This window comes from Mesoplodon densirostris, chromosome 10 (assembly GCF_025265405.1).
Source record: "Mesoplodon densirostris isolate mMesDen1 chromosome 10, mMesDen1 primary haplotype, whole genome shotgun sequence".
Lineage (NCBI taxonomy): Eukaryota > Metazoa > Chordata > Mammalia > Artiodactyla > Ziphiidae > Mesoplodon > Mesoplodon densirostris.
Genome location: NC_082670.1, coordinates 33018650 through 33039245, shown reverse-complemented (window position 1 = coordinate 33039245; position 20596 = coordinate 33018650). Strand labels below are relative to the sequence as shown.

The 20596-nt window shown below is 47.6% G+C and overlaps 1 protein-coding gene across 12 annotated transcripts in view; it reads right to left on the bottom strand.

Moving 5' to 3' along the window:
* The window catches only part of TRERF1 (transcriptional regulating factor 1), a 207661-nt gene that overhangs the window by 35513 nt on the left and 151552 nt on the right, over positions 1-20596 (bottom strand). For 7 of the 12 annotated variants that reach the window (XM_060110163.1, XM_060110165.1, XM_060110162.1 and 4 more), the window contains 4 exons: positions 4839-6503; positions 3144-3190; positions 1763-1913; positions 162-470 (listed from right to left, as the gene is read on the bottom strand). In XM_060110163.1, the coding sequence (XP_059966146.1) occupies positions 162-470; positions 1763-1913; positions 3144-3190; positions 4839-6245 (1914 nt within the window). In that variant the 5' untranslated portion in view covers positions 6246-6503. The remainder of the gene's footprint in view (positions 1-161; positions 471-1762; positions 1914-3143; positions 3191-4838; positions 6504-20596) is intronic. The other 5 variants (XM_060110168.1, XM_060110169.1, XM_060110171.1 and 2 more) reach the window with 3 other exon arrangements.

The following is a 20596-nucleotide window of genomic DNA, read 5'->3' as shown; positions in this document are numbered from 1 at the left end:
CGGACACGGATGGGATTCCCAAGGTGGCCGTGGGGGGCTCAGCCCGGAGAGGCCAAGCCACGTCTGAGCTCAGGCCAGTGGCCCTGGCAGAGCTGTCCCCATCTCCAAGAAAGCAAAGGGATGTCCCCACCCCAGGCAGGCAGGGCAGAGCAGCAACTCACAGCAGGCGTGTGGGGGGCAGCCCCTTGGGGTGAGTGTGGGGGAGAGAGGGTCATCCTCACGAGCACGGGCATCTCGTCGTCCGACATCGAGCTGGCTGGCTTGTCTCTGGCTGAGGGGGCGGCAGCGACGCTGTTGGCGAAGCCCTGAGAGCTCGGCTTGGGCGGGAGAAGCTTGACAGGGACAGACACGGGCATGACCATAGGCGTGAGGCTTTCCGCCTCGGGTGGGAGCTGCGGTGGCGGCGGAGGCGGAGGCGGAGGCGGCAGTGGCGGCTGAGGCGGAGGCGCCGGGGCCTTCTCTCCTTCCTCCTACACAGACAATAAAGGCTTTGATCCTGGGCTGAGAGCAGCTCTCATTGTGGGGGGATGCACTTTGCTCTTCCTGAAACGTTCCTGGACATCACGCGTGGGTGACAGAGAACTGCTGCAGGGTGGTTTCCTTCCTGCCAGCCTGAGTCCCTCGGCTCCAGTGATACCCGTCGGCAATGGACAAGGCACTTGATTTTCTACATTAAAAAATCCTGACCGTGTATCACTTGTATATTAAAACAAATAGTGAAGAAAAATTTTTGTGTGGCTGTCATTGCTTTTAAAGAAAAGGACATGGACTTAGAATCAGACCAAAAAAAAAAAAAACCACATAAGCTCTTGTGCAGGAACTTTTAATTCTATGGGCCTCAGTTTACTCATCTGTCAAATGGAGGAAAAGCTCTTTTAACTGGCATGGTCGGGAGACGGAGTGACCTGCGTCACATCAAAGTTTCTGGTGAACAGAGTTAATCCCATAGACTTAAATTAAGATTAACAGCATTCAAAGAATTGAGAAAGTTCTTTGAATTTTATTTTATTTTATTTTATTATTATTATTTTTGCGGTACACGGGCCTCTCACTGTTGTGGCCTCTCCCGTTGGTGGAGCACAGGCTCCGGACGCACAGGCTCAGCAGCCATGGCTCACGGGCCCAGCCGCTCCGCGGCATGTGGGATCTTCCCAGACCAGGGCGCGAACCCGTGTTCCCTGCATCGGCAGGCGGACCCTCAACCACTGCGCCACCAGGGAAGCCCCCCTCTTTTGAATTTTAATCTAACTCTAAAACTGCATGGGTAGTTCACCACAAGGGTATCCTACCTGGATAATCCTAAGGGCATTTAAAGGTCTTTGGACGCTAGAGTCTACCACTAGTGCCCTGGTGAACAGAAAATGCTGGCTGGGAGCCTGATGGTCACACTAGCTTTCCCTGGCCATTGACTATGGATCTGGAAGGCCCAAGGGACCCTGGTCTTGAGTACTTCAAGCAGCAGAAGTTGAAAACAATATTGCATCAACATGTTTTCTTTGCTGTCTTCTCCAGGAGCTGGAGAGGCTGGGATCCCCTAAAAGGATTTCTACCACCTCAGTTCTGGACTCTTGTTCATGAAGCCAGTGGAAGCGGAGACTGTGTGACCTGGCTGGCTCCCAGCGTCAAAGCTTGAGTACTTTCGTTAGGGAAGGACTATGCCTCCTCAGGTTCCCCGAGTGGGGCTCACATCACTCTCTGATGGCAGCAAAGCAAAGCAAGCAGCACATGGCCTGGGAAGGACTGGGGGCTGACTCCTGCTCACCTGTTTGAGGCTGGGGGAGGCCCTCACCCCCCCGTGGGACCGCATGTGGCCATTCAGGGCAGGCAGACTCTTGAACTCCTTCAGGCAGATGGAGCATGTCAGCTTGTTCTTGGCATCAAACTGCTCCCCAAACACTCCTTTTGGTTGGCCACTGCTCAAGGGTAGGACCAAGTGGAGAGGACACACACATTGATGAAGGGAAACAGTGACTCATCACAAGACCTCACACCCTACAATGAACCCATTTCATTCATCCAGAGCTCCCATGGCCATGGCCCTACTTGTATCACCCCAATTCCCTTCAGAGAACTAAGCCCAATTTGCAGATGGAAAACTGAGGCTCAAGAGTAGGAAAGGGCGTGCTCAAGATCGTGCAAGAGTTGAACCAAACGTCTTTCTTCATTCCAGGCCTTCAGGTGCTGGGTTTTTTCCCACCTCTGGCTTATGACCCTTCTAGAATCAGCTTCGGCTCTCCTCTTCCAGATGTCTTCCCTTAGACACATGGGTCTCAGTCTTCTGGTTCAGCCTCCAGGTTGCATGTCTTAGTTTGTAAGGCTCTGGCTAAGTCTTTATTTACCAAACCCATGAGGGGAGGAAACAAGACTGTACTATTCACTGGGGCATCCTCATAGCTTAGTTCCATGCCTAGCACACAGTAGGTACTAAATAAATACTCACTGAATGGACAGAGGGCAGAACATGGGCTTTGGAGTCCATCCCAGCATCCCTACTTTCTTTTTTTTTTTTTTTTAACGTTTTTTTAACAAAATTTTATTTATATATTTATATTTATTTGGTTGCACCGGGTCTTAGTTGCAGCAGGTGGGCTCCCTTAGTTGCAGCTCACAGACTCCTTAGTTGCAGCTCACCGGGTCCTCAGTTGCAGCACCTGGGCTCCTTAGTTGCAGCTCCAGGGCTCCTTAATTGCAGCAGGCAGGCTCCTTAGTTGTGGCTCGTGGGCTCCTTAGTTGTGGTATGCAAACTCTTAGTTGTGACCTGCATGTGGGATCTAGTTCCCTGACCAGGGATCGAACCCGGGCCCCCTGCATTGGGACCATCATCCCTACTTTCTTGATGTGCAACCTTAAGCCCTCTGAGCCTCAGTTTTCTCATTTGTAAAATAATAATGATAACAATAGTTAACAATGGTTGAGTGCTTACTATGTGCTAGGCACATGGTAATCACACCAACCCTCATGGAGCTACTTTTATTACATATGATATAGAGTAATAATAAGCACTCAAAAACAGTAGCTGCTATTATTATTCTTATAAATTTCTTTGAGGAATTGACTTTGAATTTGGAAATGAATCATGAGACAATTTAGGGAAACCTTCCAGTCTCCCAAAATGCCAACAAGCCTCCATGCATCCATCCTACCTTGAGTCAGGGGACCCTGGCTGGGCTCTGCCATCAGGTAGGTGCATCTATTTTGAGCCATGCAGGACACCAGAAGAAAGAAGAAAAAAAACAAATGTGTTTCTGATGGGAGGAGTCCTTGAGCGGCGGGAACCCCAGGGCCTGCACACTTCTTTCCGCTCTCTGCCTCACGCTGACCGGGCTCACAGATACGCACACCCTTGCCCTTCCACACCTGAAGCTTCCAGACTTCTTTCCCCTGATGTTCCCTGGCTTGGGGCCACGCCCCCTCACAGAGCCCCACCAGCCACAAGACCACCGGGACTCAATCCCCCACCTCCTTCCTTCCTGTTCTCCCTGTCCACCTACTCTGTACACAGACAGGCTCCATTCCCGAATGGAGGGCTGGACGACACAGCCTCATGCTGGGAGACCTCAGCTTTGGCCATGTCATCTTATTCTTATAGTCACAAAGTCTCTCAGTTACTATAGGCCTGAGTCATAAACAAAACAGGGTCAAGGGAACTTTATGTCTGGTCTTCAACCTTCATCGGAGCCCTCTCTCCATCTACCCCAGTCCTATTCAAGGTGCCCTCCTCCCCCGACCCTGTTGTCACTTGAGTGTAGCACTTGGGACACGTCAAGGCCTGAACAGTGTCCAGGACACAGTAGGCAGTTTCGTGATCAAATACATTTTGGAAATAATCAAGGGTTAATAACCGTCACCCTCAGGCTGAATCTGGCCTGCAGACATGGTTTGCTTGGCTGGACTGTTTTAAAAAATCCTAAGAATGTCATTAGATGGGACATCTGCTCTCTAGTCCACACAGTCCTTATTATCTCATACCAGGCTGTTTTGCTTATTTTTTTTTTTTTTTTTTTTTTTTTTTGTGGTACGCAGGCCTCTCACTGTTGTGGCCTCTCCCATTGTGGAGCACAGGCTCTGGATGCGCAGGCTCAGCGGCCATGGCTCACGGGCCTAGCCGCTCCGCGGCATGTGGGATCTTCCCGGACCGGGGCATGAACCTGTGTCCCCTGCATCGGCAGGCGGACTCTCAACCACTGCGCCACCAGGGAAGCCCCGTTTTGCTTATTGACTTTACCTGCCTGGATCCTGTGGGCAGCTAAGGTTTTCACCTCTGCAACTACACAAGGTATCCCCTTGGGGAGATTTGCAGTGCACACGAGCATATTAAAGGCTCTGAGAAGTCCAGCAGCACTGCAACCTGTTTCACTTTAAGAAACCCCAAATTTGTTTATCCAGAGAACCCATTCCCCTCCTCCCAGCAATATCCATTCAACATTCTACACAACTCCTATTCTGGGCATTAGACTTTGAGAAATGCTATCATAATGTGGTCTCCCTCCCAAAGGGGGAACAATTTCATAGGAAATTCCCTAAGGATACAGACTTAAGGGGCAGCAGACACTGTGGTGGTCCCTGGGCACCTGATCAGGCCTTGACCATTACATGCATCATTCAGGACCTGATATGGTGAATTGGCCATCTCCTTAGTGAGATTGTAAACTCTATGGGCAAAGAACTGAGTCAAAATTGCTTTTGTATTCCACAGCGTCTGGTTAACGTTTGTGGAATAAATAAAGAACAGAAGTGTTGGAGGGGTTTGGAGAGCGGACTGGGCACTGCATAGACTCAGCTCTGGCTGGCCCATGGGCACACTGAGACACCAGGAGAAACAGCCACTGTGAGAATACCTGGGGCCACACGGCACTGGGAGATGGCTGCTGGTGCTGAGGCCCCATGTTGTTGAGGTGGATGCCACTGGGGGACAGGAGCGGCCGGTGGGGGAGCGCACTGCTGACCCGGTTCAGGTCCGAGCTTGCCGGGTCACCCATTCCTGTATCTGGAGGCCCCAGGTCCCCGTGGGAGCTCAGCATGGCCTGGGCCTGCCTGTCACTTGTATAAGTCTTGGGCTGACCGTCCTCAGGCTGCTGGTGCTGGGGCAGGTGGCTCTGCTGGTACATGGGGTGGCCATAGGGCTGCTGGGGCTCCTGGTAGTAGTACTGGGGCACGGAGCCCAGCTGAATCAGCTGGACAGTGTGCGCCTGCTCCGGGGTGTACTGGTGGGGGTCCCTGTGATAAGAAGGGGGCTGCAGGTGCATCTGTGACTGCCGCGACTCTGGCAAATGCTGCATCATGGGTGAGGACTGGTAATACTGAGGTATCTGCATCGAACCCTGCCGCTGCTGCAGCTGCTGGGGCTGCGCTGGGCAAATCTGCTGCTGCTGCTGCGGCTGCATTTCTTGCACTGACATCCGCGGCTGCCCGGCTTGCTGCTGTTGCTGCTGCGGGTAATACTGGTGCTGCTGCAGCTGCTGCATGTGCTGGGACAGCATCTGGGGGGCCTGCAGTGACTGTCCTCCCTGCACTGGCATCTGGGCCAGTGGCTGCTGGTAGTCATAATAGGGGTGCCCTTGGCTTGGGTGCGGCGCAACCTGAAGAGCTGGTTTGGACAGCCCGCCAGTGAAACCAGGGTGAGGCTGCTGGGGCACCTGCTGGTAGCGGGAAGAGAGAGCCGGTGCTGAGGGCTCCATGGGCTTCTGGGACAGCAACTGGCGGAGGGCGCTTTCAGGGGCTCCGTCCATCACCGCTGATTGGGTGTGCAGCACCTGGGCCATATTGTTGACCTGAATTCGCAGGTTTTGGTTGGCAAACACCTGGGTGAAAGAGTCTAGCTTGTGCAGGACACCGCTGGTGAGCTTCTGGGTCCGGATCTCGCTAGCCTGGGAATAGGTGTACTGGTAGCCATCGGTGGGCTCCGCCTGGGCTGGAGACCCCCACATCATGTTCGAGTTGGTCAGGTTGCCACGTAGCTGGACATGGTTTCCAGGCCCTGCATGGCCTGCCCACCCTCCCTGCCTTGAGGTGTCCACTTGGCCAAGCGTTTTGGAGCCAACAGGCAAGCCCAGACCATCCCGAGTGTCTTGAGGGAAGTGGGGGGAGATGGGTGATGCCTGAGGGGCATCCATTCCAGCCCCGGGGACTGTATTCCCATAGTTGTGGTTCAGCCCACCGTGGACGCCAAGTGGTGGCTGTTGGTAGAAAAGGTTCTCACCACCGTGGGCCACGTGATTGGTCTTGTACAGCTGCTGATCCCCCATGGTGCCTGCCTTGACCGTGAACGTCCAGCCACAAAACCATAAAAAAAGATCGATGACACAAACCCGAAAGGACAGAAACCCTGAGAAGCAGAGAGAAAGCGTCCACACTACTCCACGGCTGACATGTCCATGACTGTGGCTGGAGCCAGGTGTTCCTGTTGGCCTCTACCACGCATATGCAGAGCGGGGGGTTTTACATCCTCACCCGGGCTGAGGTACGGACCAAACACCACCGTGGTGAAGAGATGCTGCTCACACCTGCAAGACAAGATGCAAAGGACAGGAAAGGATTTACTTGGATGTTTTGTAATGAGCAACTGTATCTACCACAGCCCATTATGGAAATAAACACAAAACAAGAGCCTGGATTAGAAATAGCCAGTTTCATACATGTCACTCCTTTACACTGATTCTGCAGATCCTGACCCCCATGTGAGATATGAACTCTCTTACTTTCAAGCCATTGCTCAATGGCTCATTAGTTCATTGATTCGTTAATTCATTGTTTTGCTCACTGATTAATTCATCCATTCTTCTGGAACCCTGCTATTGAAAGCCCAGCACTATTCTAGGTCCTGTAGGGGATATAAAGACGCTTAAGACATTCATTAATCAATTCATCTGGTCAAAAAATACTTACTAGACATAGACATCTACTAAGTGTAAGGCACAAGGCTAGGAAATCATTAAGACATGGGCCATCTCTCAAGGAGCTTACAGTTAGAAAAGGCAGTTGGCCACATGAATAACTACAGTACAAGGAGGAAAGAGATGCATGTAATAAAAAGGTAAAAAATAGGGCTTCCCTGGTGTCGCAGTGGTTGAGAGTCTGCCTGCCAATGAAGGGGACATGGGTTCGTGCCCCGGTCTGGGAGGATCCCACATGCCGCGGAGCGGCTGGGCCCATGAGCCATGGCCACTGAGCCTGCGTGTCCGGAGCCTTGTGCTCTGCAATGGGAGAGGCCACAACAGTGAGAGGCCCGCGTACCGCAAAAAAAAAAAAAAAAAAAAGAAAGGTAAAAAATAACAGTTAAGGAACTCATAGTCTGGAGAGCATATTTCTAGCAGAAGAACAGAAAAGGAGACAGTTTCAAGGAAAAGCAGCACACGTGTCAGTACATAGCTACCTGCCTCCTTGGGGTCCCTGCTCAGGGAAACATCTGTGCACAGTGCTGACCACCTGGTTGGAAGCCTATGATGTGGCCTGACTCAAAAAAATAGGCTGGGCCAATCAGATTCCCTCTCTTAGAAACATGAACTAGGAAATTTTGAGTGACTGGTCTAGTCTGATTTGAAGCCACACAGGTTCCTCTGTGAACTTCAAACTGGGGTATGTCAACCCCTGAGAGTACATGAAGACTTTCCAAGCACTATACACACACATTCAAAGCTTTAAGAGAATCAATGTCCAGATCCTCAACTTCCATAAAAATCCTTTTCTAGAACTGATGGGTGACAGAATTGCAGGACCTTTGGTCCTGTCTAAAACATCCATAAGACATTGGGTCTGTAAGATATCTGGTCCACGTCAAAAGGTCCCTGAAATTTGGTCTTATCCAAAATGTCCATAAAGCATATTTGGTCCATGCCAAATGGTTTTGGACAGGACCAGATGTCTGCTAACCAGTGACAGAGGTGCAAGTTGTCCTTTTACACCTACTCTTTCACAACAGCCCTCCTCCTTTACAAAAGAAAGACAAACTTCTTACTCATTCCATCCCAAATCTTAACTGGGCTTATGCCCCAGGGATGACTCCCCCAGCCGCCACACGAGAGGGCACAGAACACTGAAAGTGAGCAACACTAATAAATAAGTAGTAAATCTTCTTTGCAAGCTGGGTGGCTTCCAATTCTTTTTTTCATTAGGAAGGCCGAATAGAAGTAATTAAAATATAATTGTTAGTGATAGATCACTATGTGATTTTTTTGGTACATAACTCCGAAGCAGATCAAGAACTGAGTTGACCCTGCTTTAATAAAACTTGTATTTTTATCTATTAGTTTATGTGAATGAGGGTTTTTCAGTGTTTACATCTATATAAATGAAAAATGGAAATACAATCGATGCTGATCCTTGTCTCATATCTCATGCAACAAATAGCAGTCTTCCGTGGATAAATAAAAAAAAACAGAAGAGATAACCCGGCACCAGCAAGATTCTATCTCTGGACCTGGGTGATAACTGCATGGGTGTGCTCACTCTGTATAATAACCTGAGCTGTACACTCAGACCTCATCACATACATGCACGTATGTTATACGTCAATAAAAAAAATTACTTAGCCAAAACATGGAAACAAACTAAATGCCCATCAACAGATGAATGGATAAAGAAGATGTGGTACATATATACAATGGAATACTACTCAGCCATAAAAAGCACAACATAATGCCATTTGCAGCAACATGGATACAACTAGAGATTATCATACTTAGTGAAGGAAGTCAGAAAGAGAAAGACAAACACCATATGATATCCCTTATATGTGGAATCTAAATATGGCACAAATGAACCTATCTACAAAACAGAAACAGACTCACAGACATAGAGATCAGACTTGTGGTTGCCAAGGGGGGAGGCGGGGAGAGAGAGGGATGGACTGGGAATTTGGGGTTGGTAGATGCAAACTATTACATTGAGAGTGGATAAACAGCAAGGTCCTACTGTATAGCCCAGGGAACTATATCCAATCTCCTGGGATAAACCATAATGGAAAAGAATATTTTTAAAAGAATGTATATGTGTTTAAAACAGTCACTGCTGTACAGCAGAGATTGGCAAAACACTGTAAATCAACTATACTTCAAACAAACAAACAAACAACCCAAAAAACTCCAAAAAGCAAACAAAAGAACAATGTATTTACATGAAAAAGAATTACTTTGAAAAGTCTCCAGCATCACCACCTAATGTACATTTTCAATGTAATTTTAGTTTTTATGTTTATTAATTATTTATCCAAATTAGAATATATTTTATGTTGTTTTGATTGCCTGCATACTATTAGTAATCATAATTATACCTCAAACACGAAGAAAATTTTAGCATTTAGAACTTTCTGATTTCAGGAAATTTAAAAAGTTTGAACTTCATATGAAATTGTTACAGAGAAATGTGACAGGGAAACAAACGACAGAGTTTTAAGCACAAAAACATATTACACATATTACATTAGGGTAAAATTCCACAGGGGAAGTGAAACAGAAGTAAAATTTCAAGGAGAAAAAGGAACACTGACTATTAACGAAGAGCGTGTTCATGCATTTTTAAAATGGATGATGGTGGGTGTCAAATTCCTATGGTGTTTAGATTCCACTGGATACATTTAAAACAGTGATGTAATCGTTTTACTTAAAAATCTCAATGTTTACAATGTCCTGGAAATTGCATCTTTGGCAGACATATAATAAAAAATGTAGATGTAAACTTAAAAATGTGTGAGAGGGTAAGTGGTTTTACAAAATCCTTTTATGGGGGATTTTAAGCAGAAAGTTTGAAGACCACTGCAGTAGGCCCCCTCCAGCTGGGAGCAAGCCTGAGTTGGTCTCTGTCCCTTTCAGAATGACAAGAGAAGGAGATGGACAAATTCAAGGTGGGGGGTTTGGTTTGGTGGAATGAATGCTGGAAGCAGTGGGACGGGACAAAGGTTGGCCAAAGATGGCTGGAGCAGATCCTGAAGGTGAAGTGATGCGGTGAGCCTTGAGGACTCCCAGTGACCACTCCCAGCTCAGAGTGTCTGAGCTCCTGATCAGCTGCCTACTCCACAGCTCCACTTTCAGGTTCAAAGCAAACTCATTATCATATCCCCCCAAATGAATGCTCCTCCAAAGTCTCGCCCTTGACTCTTCTCCCTCTCTTAACCAACGACCACAACCCAGCAATTTACTTCCTAACATTTTCTTAACTCCACCCATTTTTATCTGGTTCCACTACTATCACCCTAGTCCAAGACACCATATCTATCTTCTGCACTCTTCCAACAGCCTTCTGATTGGTCTCCCTGATTTCAGTCTTGTTCATTCTCTAGACTGCAGCAGCAGAATAAACTTTTCCAAACATAACTCTGCCCCCATCAACCCACTGTTTAAAACGCTTTCATGGCATCTTAGCAACCTTAGGTTAAAGACCAAAATCATTAACAAGGCCGACAGGGCTCCGCGGGGTTTGTTCCCAGCCTCACGATGTACCCCTCTTCTCCTTGTTCTCCAACACCTCCCCATCCCCACCCCCAGCCACCGTGGTCTCTCAGTTCAGTGAACCTGCCAAGCTGTCTCCTACAACAGGACCTTTGCACATGCTGGTCCCCCAATTTGGAGATCGTTCCCCTTCCCCACTCCAACTCCTCATCCAGCCAAGTCTTGGGCAACCTTCAGCTCTCAGCCCAAACTATACTTTCTTGGAAAGTCTATCCTGACACCCACCCCCAAGGCTACATCAGGGTCATTTCTTTTATGTTCTCATAAAACCATATTTCTTTCCTTCAGACTACTCTTCTCAGCCTGTAATTGTATTTTCACCAGTGCAATTATTTGATTAACGATCTTTCTCTCATTAGGGCAGGGACCAAGTCTGTTTTGACCTATGATTCTATTCTCCAAATCTACCATAATTCCCAGTATATGGTAGGCCCTTTGATAAGAATTTGTTGGTGGAGTGGTAATATTGTTGAATGAAAGAATCAGTAAATGAAAAAAATAATAATGATCAAGTGCCCCAATGAATTGATATACAGAAAAATATATTAAGTGTAGGTTGAGCAGATATTAAATTCTCATGAAGAATAGTTTGATTTTACCTGGATCCTGATGGACAAATAAGGTTTACAGAGGTGAGGGGACCAGGAAGGGTATTTCAGCTGAGGGAACAGCATGCACTAAGGCATGGAGTCAGGTGCAGGGATCCATGCTGGGGACCATGTCCTTGTCAGGAGCTCACTGATGATCAGGCTGAATTTGTATGGTCAGGGATAATTGTGAGGCCTTAAAATGATGTCCAGCAGTGTTATCCTGTGGGTATTAGGCCAGGCTGCCTGGCTTAAACCTCGCCACTTAACCTTCCTCGAAAGCTTTGCACCAAGTCACTTCCCCCAGGAAGAATTACTTGCTGAAACTCATCAAACTCTGACCATGATCTGATTCTGTGCTCCTCCATCATGACCCTGTGGGGGGAATGGAAGCTAGATGACTTTACTTCTGTTGATCTGTCTGCTTTGTTGTGTTCCCAAACTGCAGGGTAAGAGGGATTACTTTGTGTTCTGAGCTACAGGAATCTATTCTTTATTTGTTCATATTTTCAGAACTGGGAATGTAGTTTATTTATAAAGAACCCTAGAAAGTAGGGAACCCTAGGAAGTCAGAGGGGAGCTCCCAAAGTGTGGTTCCCAGGCCAGCAGCATATAACATCACCTGGGAACTTGTTGTAAATGCTGATTCTTGAGGCTCACCTAAACCCACTGAATCTTGGGGGTGGGGACCAGCAGTCTGTGTTTTAATGAGCCCTCCTGTTGAGTTTGATGCCCTCTCAAGTTGAAGGCTGCCTTAGAGGTCAACTCCCCACATTCAGAGGAACAAGTTGAGGCCCAGAGCTGTAACTGCTGGACCTAGAACAGTACCTGACTCACAGTAGTAGGCAATCAAGAGTCATATACTCCTGCTCTGCCACAGAGAACGGACTTGAGGACACGGCGGGAGAGTGGGATGCCGGGACAAAGTGAGAGTAGCATCGATATACACTACCGAATGTAAAACAGCTAGTGGGAAGCAGCCGCACAGCACGGGGAGATCAGCTCGGTGCTTTGTGACCACCTAGAGGGGTGGGATAGGGAGGGTGGGAGGGAGGCTCAACAGGGAGGGGATATGGGGATATAAGTATGCATATGGCTGATTCACTTTGTTGTACACAGTATTGTGAAGCAATTATACTCCAATAAAGATCTATTAAAAAAAAAAGAATCATATACTGAATGAAAGAGAGGAAAAACGACCTCCCTAGGAAGATGTAAGAAGGTAATAGCAAGACCATGTGCTACTTATTTTACATTAAATTTATGTATTTTTTGAATAGGTACTTTATTCACATGGTTCAAAATTCAAAAGGTATAAAAGAGCATACAAAAGGCTGAAAATCATCCTAAATAAATACTTGAAAATAAAGTGAAAAGTTAGAGCAAAAAATTTAAAACGGGTATCTGCCCGAAGTCTTCCTCTCAGCCTTGCCCCTAGATACCCAGCCCCCCTCCTGGGACAGTCGCTCAGGTTCCTGTATATTCTAAAGATATTTTATGCTCCTACAAGAATGCTTGTACACACCCCCACCCCTACTCGCTTTACACAGGCAGTAGCACACAGTTCAGCATCTTGTCAAAAGGCTGTTTTAAACATATGATTTAAAACCTGGAAACTGTTCTTCTTGGTGGATTAGTCAATCCCACAGGACTGTTATAATACCAACTCAAGATTCAAGTCTTTGTTATTTTTCTAATAAGGTAACTGCTTTTCTCATTATGTACAATACTTCCCATTGGGTAATTGGCACCAGAAGCTTTTTCATTCATGAACAAATTAACAGAACTACTGCTTTCACATTTCTTTGGTCAAGTCCTTCCTTATTAGAGCAAGGCTCCAGGATTCTGGATTCAGTTCGACAAAAAAATTGTCTGCTCAGAATCTGAGATGCTCTCTCTGATCCCCCTGCAGCATTATAGTCAAACGACCTGCTTGGGAGCCCATCTCCCCACTGTCTGTCCAGTCATTCCAAGGCAGGGACAGCATCCTACCCATCTTGGGTCCCCAGTGATTGAGACACAGTAGATGCTCAATAAACACTCACTGAACTGAAATGCCAAGCCAGACAAATGAGACCCAAAGCACTTCATCCCTAGATTTCCATGCTTCTGACATGGACCAAGGGCCAGAATTTACTATTTTCACAGGGCCCTACAGTGCCAGGTTCATGGAATGATGTACATAATAATAAGGCTCTACAAAGATGTTTTAGCAAGGGGCTTTTCTGTACAGGGCCAGCTAGTAAATATTTTCAGCTTTGCGGACTAGCTAGTAAATATTTTCAGCTTTGCAGGCCATACGATGTCTGTCATAACTCTGCAGTTGCAGCATGAAAGCAGCCATAAACAATATATAAATGAATGGGTGTGGTCGTGTCCTAATACAACTTTATTTATGGACACTGAACTTTGAATTTTATATAATTTTCACATGTCAAGAAATAGTGTTCTTTGTCTGATTTTTCTTTAACCATTTAAAGATGTAAAAAACCTTTCTGGGCTCACAGGCTGTATAAGGACAGTCGGGGGCTGGATTTGGTCCCAGCCATAGTATGTTGACCCCTGTTCTAGTGCATCAAAGTTCCTCTCCCCTCCCCCCGCGCCCCCAGGGGCACCAGGAGACAGGGCACAGTCTACAAGGAAGATATGTCTAAAAGGACCATCCTTTGAACCAGAGAGAGAGACGGGTGGGGAGAAGAGAGGAAGTTGACTTTGGCCAACGGCTCGGCAAGACTTGTTTGCTTATAATTCAGAAGGGTTAACACCCTGCTCCCGCCAGACCACCACTGCTTGTTTGAGGAAGAAAAACCAAAAAGATTTTCCTTTTTCTGACACCGGGTCGTCCTTCAGAGACTATATACACAATTCCCCAAGTGACTTGGCTTCGGTTTTCGTCAAGACTTCCTCTCAGGTCTGTCAAAGGAGCTTAACTTGGATTCTCCTGGGATTCTGCTCCCCAAAAGAGGCTGAAGCCAAGGGCAGTTCTCCAAGACATGGGTTCACGGTTCATGGTCTCCTTTATAGCAACGTTGTTGTTCTAAATGTTTTCTGATTAGTCTTCTAAATAAAGCCAGTGGGTGCTTTATAATCCAGTAACCCAATTACTGGATCAGTTCTGCCAATGCTGGCGATTAGCGCCGAAATCTTCCTCCATGTAGAGTGACTGGCGCATCCTTGTTCCTTCCTGCCCCACTGCTCCCTGCCCCGGGTCTCATGCTGACTCTCAGGCCCGGGCGGATTCCCACGGCTTCCTTTGGACACCAAGAGACATTTATTTCTCCATCTTTCAGTAGCACCCTGTAGCATCAATTGCTTCCTACGAGCCCCAGGAACCAGGAAGAAGCCTGACTCACAAATGGAGAGTTTGGACTTTGCTTCCTGGGGACAGCTCTCCACCAGGACATGGAGATGGGAGCTATTTCACTTTCTGGTGTGCGGACCCTCACTGTCAGTGCTCTCTCCTCTGGGCCAACAGTAGTTCTCTACCAGGGAATTAATTAACATCATCTTCCCCCCGTGACTGCCACACACTGCTTCCCTCCCGCCCTAGCTGGCATGGAGCAGTGTGAATGATGCTGAGGACACAGGGAGAAAAGTAGGGGACTCAGGAGTCTAGGGTGGCTTCCTGGAGGAATGGTCTGAGTGGGCCCTATTGATATATTCCTGGATACAGTTTTTCAAACCACCTGCCTTGACAAATGGCTAGGCCTGGGTGGGGAGATTAAGAATATGGGAGTAGCCAGAGGTTGACAAGAGGTCTGCAGAAAGAAGGGAGGACTACGGAGACACCTGAAGAAGTCACACGTGAGTCCCTGGGTGACCCGAACGCTGACTACTTCATAATCACAAGTTTCTCCTACGGAGTTGCTGCCAGGAGAATTTCAGGAGCAATGTGACCGTATTCTGAAGACCTACTTTGTGCCAGGAGATCTGACTAGGTCATGACGTCTGGCCTCAAAGCCCAGAGACTGGCATCTGTACCCGACCTTATCCTCTGTATTCTTTCCTGCAAACTCACAAGGAGGACCTACTGTGCCAAGACTCTGCTAGGGGAGATGAAGACCCGCAAACCTGTGTCTTGAGGCCTACGGTCTTGGGGGGCAGGTGCCAGGCTTCCTAAAGATCCATGAAATTTCACAAAGAGGAGGCAGAAGAAGGCCTGGCAGGGGGGTGAGGTCACACCAGCCAGGACTCAGGAGGCACCGTGGGCAAATCCTTGAGGCTGGGGCCTCAGGGAGGGTCTCAGCGGGGTGGCCAGCTGGAGTGGTTTGGGCCAGGGTTGCAGGGAGGATCCTCCACTCCTGCCCCCAAGGACTTGAGGCTCAGGCCTTGTGAATCAGCACTTGGAACTACAACCAAGGAAAGGATTGCCCTCCCTACAGCTGTCCTGGGCAGGGTAGGGCAGGGCAGGGCTGGGAGATTGGGAGGCTTCCCTCTGACACAGCCCCAGGGAGTGTGGGGTGAAGACGGAGGGGAAGGGGGTGGTTGGCGGGTAGATCTGGCATGAGGCTCCAGTCCCAGCATCAGGGCAAATTATAAACCTAAGAAAATACAAGTCAAGCACCTGAGGGCTCTGCTCCTGTCACTCAAGCCCCACACCCAGCACCCTGGGCTGAGCTACGGGGAGGGCCTCCAGCAGGTCAGCATCACAGACTGGCTTCCTCTGCAGGGGATGGGAGCGGGGCGGCCAGCACTGTGCCCCGGGACCGCATCCCCCGTGCTGCCCAGGATTGCAGCTAGGCTGCGCGCTTAGAGGATCAATTCCCAAATGGAGCAGCTGGCTTGGCTTTGGTCTGTGACCTTGAAGACATTAGACTGTACAAAAAACAAATGCCCCTTCTTTCTGGAAAGCAGCTCACAGTTCACTGGGTAACAAAGTCTGTGATGCTCCCTTGTGTGTGAAATAACTGCATGAAGGTTCTCGTGCTCGGCTGTCTGTCAGTCTCTCTCGGCCCTTCTGTCTGCGGTTCAGATGGGAGGTACCCCGGGTTATGACGTCAGTGCCACACTTGGGCATCCTGTCAACACAGGGCCCCATCCTGGGGCGATGCCATGGCCCTTCTGGCTCAGGGTTCTAAGACTCTGGGGGGAATTCTGGGAGTCAAGAAACAAGCCAGAAAAAGGAGGACCTCTGATGTCTGGGGCTGGAGGCCTTCCCACCGGCACTTCTTGAGTCACTCCCTCCTCCAGGCCCCTGTGGACCAGGTTCTGGAGGATCATCCTCACCCTGCCCCCACCTTCCCAGCGGGGGTGAACTCTCCAAGGGCAGCTGGAGGCCCCTCTGGCTCATCTCTGGGACCCAGCCTGTGCCTCACATCTGGCACTACGCTAAGCAAGCGTTTGCTTGAGGGAGCCAGACAGAGGACCTCACAGCTCCCCTCACATCCCCCGTCGCCCTGGAGCCCCTGGACTGAGGTTTGACTCAGTGACTTGGCTGCCCCTGGCGATGTCTCCTTTGTCCTTGGGCCAAGTGAGGGAGGCCGGCCTTCTCAATCAGATGAGAGGGGCACCCTAAGCGAGCTCCCAGGGCCCGTGGGAAGTTGCTGAGGGAGGGGAAGCAAAGGGTGAACAGACCCAGGGATCGAATTGGGAAGACATCCTGCAGGAGACAAGCTGATGGGAGCGGCCGAGACCAGTTTTGTCAGGAGGGTCTTGTTCCAAATGATAGCAAGCACTAAGATTGAGGAAAAATGCCTGCTTTAATTTACGGATGCTTCTGGGAATTCAAGTATTATTACAGAAAAAAGTTGGAAGTGAACATTCACCTGAGATTTCCGCTGTTGAAGTTCTGTGTGCAATGGTGGGAGGACCACAGAGCTTGGCTTCCGTCTACTCAACAGCTACTGAGAAGCCTCAGGGAGTCAAGAGGGTGTCTTGCCCTTTTCTGGGTTTGCTTCCTCCTCTGGTGATCCTTTATATCCTTCCTGGGAAGCCCCCAAGCCTGTCTGGACTCGCTCAAGACAGATATCCCATTGGTCATTGGCCCTCATCATCTCACTGCCTCAATTTCTTGCCAAAATAGCCTCCCTTGGCTGCTATAAGACCAGAGGGCTGAAGTGATGCATACACCAGGGGCCCCGGCAGCTGAAGTGAGCAGGCAGACATGGGGCCCCTGGAGCCTGGGGGCCTCGGGGAAAGTGAGGACCAAGCCCTGGATGAAGGATCTGCAGGCCCAGACATGCGTCCTTCTGTTTGTGTGAAACGTCATTCCTCCAAGGCCAGTCCTCAGACCAGAACCAGACCAGAACCTTGGGTGTTCTGTTTTTCAACCAATGCTAGATTTTAAGTTCTTTAGGAGCAGGACTGTCTTCATACCTCTGCTTTTACATCTCTCTCTCCCTTCTCCACTGTGCCACGAGCAGTGTTTCACCCAAAGCACACCCACTCAGTGTTTATGGAATGCAGCCAACAAGTTTGTCAAAATTCTCTTTCTCTTTTGCATTCACAGGTCACATCTAATTAACTGATATATCTACAGTAACAAGGACAACGGGCACAAGCAGGTTTGGAAACGTAGCTGATGCTCGCTCAGCCCCCAACCTCATTTGGGGGAGTGGGTGCTATGTGTGTGGGTGTCTGGGAGAAGGTAGTGAGGTAGGAGTTAGTTAAAGACCCCTGTGTCTGCATATGAATGTGCCTTGGGAGCTTTAATACACTACAAAAAAGCATGATGTCAAAAAATCTAAAAACAACAAATGCTGGAGAGGGTGTGGAGAAAAGGAAGCCCTCCTGCACTGTTGGTGGGAATGTAAAATGATACAGCCACTATGGAGAAGAGTATGGAGGTTCCTTAAAAAACTAAAAATAGAACTACCATACAACCCAGCAATCCCACTACTGGGCATGTACCCAGAGAAAACCATAATTCAAAAAGAGTCATGTACCACAATGTTCATTGCAGCTCTATTTACAATAGCCAGGACATGGACGCAACCTAAGTGTCCATCGACAGATGAATGGATAAAGAAGATGTGGTACATATATACAATGGAATATTACTCAGCCCTAAAAAGGAACAAAATTGAACCATTTGATGAGATGTGGATGGATCTAGAGACTGTCATACAGAGTGAAGTAAGTCAGAAAGAGAAAAACAAATATCGTATATTAACGCATGTATGTGGAACCTAGAATAATGGTACAGATGAACTGGTTTGCAGGGCAGAAGCTGAGACACAGATGTAGAGAACAAACGTATGGACACCAAGGAGGGAAAACTGCGGTGGGGTGGGGATGGTGGTGTGCTGAATTGGGCAATTGGGATTGACATATATACACTGAAGTGTATAAAATTGATGACTAATAAGAACCTGCAGTACAAACAAACAAACAAACAAACAAAACAACTAATACTGAACTTTCTTTGGGTTATTTGTATGGAAATATGTTAATATAAATGTTTCAGACATTACATGAAATTTCTAAAACTCTTATATGTTCTCGTATAATGTTATAAGTCATAATTCTAGTTATTACTTTAAAATGTATATCTCAGAAATAAGTAAATTTCCTTGTCAATTGCATTATTATGAACTTTCATCAAATCTTTAACCGTGGTCATTTTTAAGTCTTCTGTCATTTACAGACAGTTCTGGGTGTACTCTGATGCTTTTGCAAAAATGTTCCTATAAAAGGGTTTTATCTTCAAGGAATTCATGGACAAGACTCTGACAAGTACAGGTTTCTGGTAACTGACCATACTGCTGAACTGAACGAATAAGCATTTTCAGAACTCTAATGGAAAACTGATGAATTCATAAAAGTGCTAACAAAAGATCAAGAGGAAAAAAAATTAATTACATGGGACTGAGTGAACTGATGAGGATGATTATAATTTTTGTGACTTTCTGTTTGAAGTAAAAAAAAAAAAATCCCACAAGGACTCAGAGGCAAAAAATATACAAATCAATTTTCACTGCAAAGTAAAGGAGCTGTTACAGTGGAGGATTACTGGACTGAATGTCAATATTATGACATAGTATGAGTGTGTTTCGTGTTCGGTAATTGCAATCGTTGCTTTTGTTGTGGTCATCCATTTACAATGCTTGGTGTCAGTTTATTTATCTCTTGTAAAAATAAAATACAGTGTGTGTGTGTGAAAAAAATAAGATGTGGCACATATATACAATGGAATATTACTCAGCCATAAAAAGAAACGAAATTGAGTTATTTGTAGTGAGGTGGATGGACCTAGAGTCTGTCATACAGAGTGAAGTAAGTCAGAAAGAGAAAAACAAATACCATATGCTAACACATATATATGGAATCTAAAAAAAAAAATTGTTATGAAGAACCTAGGGGCAGGATGGGAATAAAGACACAGACATACTAGAGAATGGACTTGAGGACACGGGGACGGGGAAGGGTAAGCTGGGACAAAGTGAGAGAGTGGCATGGACATATATACACTACCAAATGTAAAATCGATAGCTAGTGGGAAGCAGCCGCATAGCACAGGGAGATCAGCTCAGTGCTTTGTGACCACCTAGAGGGGTGGGATAGGGAGGGTGGGAGGGAGGGAGATGCAAGAGGGAAGAGATATAGGGATATATGTGTATGTATAACTGATTCACTTTGTTATACAGCAGAAACTAACACACCATTGTAAAGCAATTATACTCCAATAAAGATGTTAAAAAAAAAAGAAAACAAAAGGCTTGATGTCGCTGAATGACACCTTCCTACACTGTTCTCTGTGCATTTCTGCTTTTTTTTTTTTTTTTTTTTTTTCTGGCTGCGCCGCATCGCTTGCGGGATCTTACTTCCCCGAACAGGGATTGAACCCGGGCCCAAAGAAGGGAAAGCACTGAGTCCTAACCACTGGGCCGCCAGGGAATTCCATCTCTGTGCATTTCATGTGTTAGTTATGTGTCTTCAGGTCAGGCCCAGACCCTCTGGGGGCCAAGAGCTGGACTCCCCATGGTGCTCAGAGCAGAGCTGGGTGGTGTAGGGCCTCGGTGAACATTTTCGGACATGAGTGGAACTCTTTCTTCCAAAGGCTTTCGAGGTAGGATTTCTGACAAAGCTGACGTCTAGACATCACATTTTAGGAAAAGAATGAGGAAAGGCAGGTCTCTAAGATCTCCTTTAAGTGCCTGTTTAAGCCCCGGAGGAGCTGTTTGGGATAGAAACCGCCAGCCTGAGCCCCCAGCTGCTCCTGGATGAGCTGAACCCCCCAACGGTTTAGGGGGCATGTAGCACCCATTGCTTGCAAACAGGGGAAGAAGTCAAAGCCTATGACTTGAACCCCAAAAGCCTCTGTCTCAGCAGATAACTCTAATCTCCTTCATAGAGAACACCGGGGGACTATAGGTATTTACCACTTCCACTTCCTGACCCTCAAACAAACGTCCATCCCTCCACCTGTGCTCTAACTCTTCTCTCTTCACTCATCTTAAGTACTGGAGAAACACGGGACCCCCAAGAGCTCACCTCCCCCACTTCCAGGAGGCTATCAATTCCTGTTGCCCCCTCCTCTATAGCATTCCCTGACCATCTCCTCTCATCCCCACTGCCCAATCCATGGAAGAGTCCTTTATAGCTGGTCCTGTCCCCTCCAGTCTACCG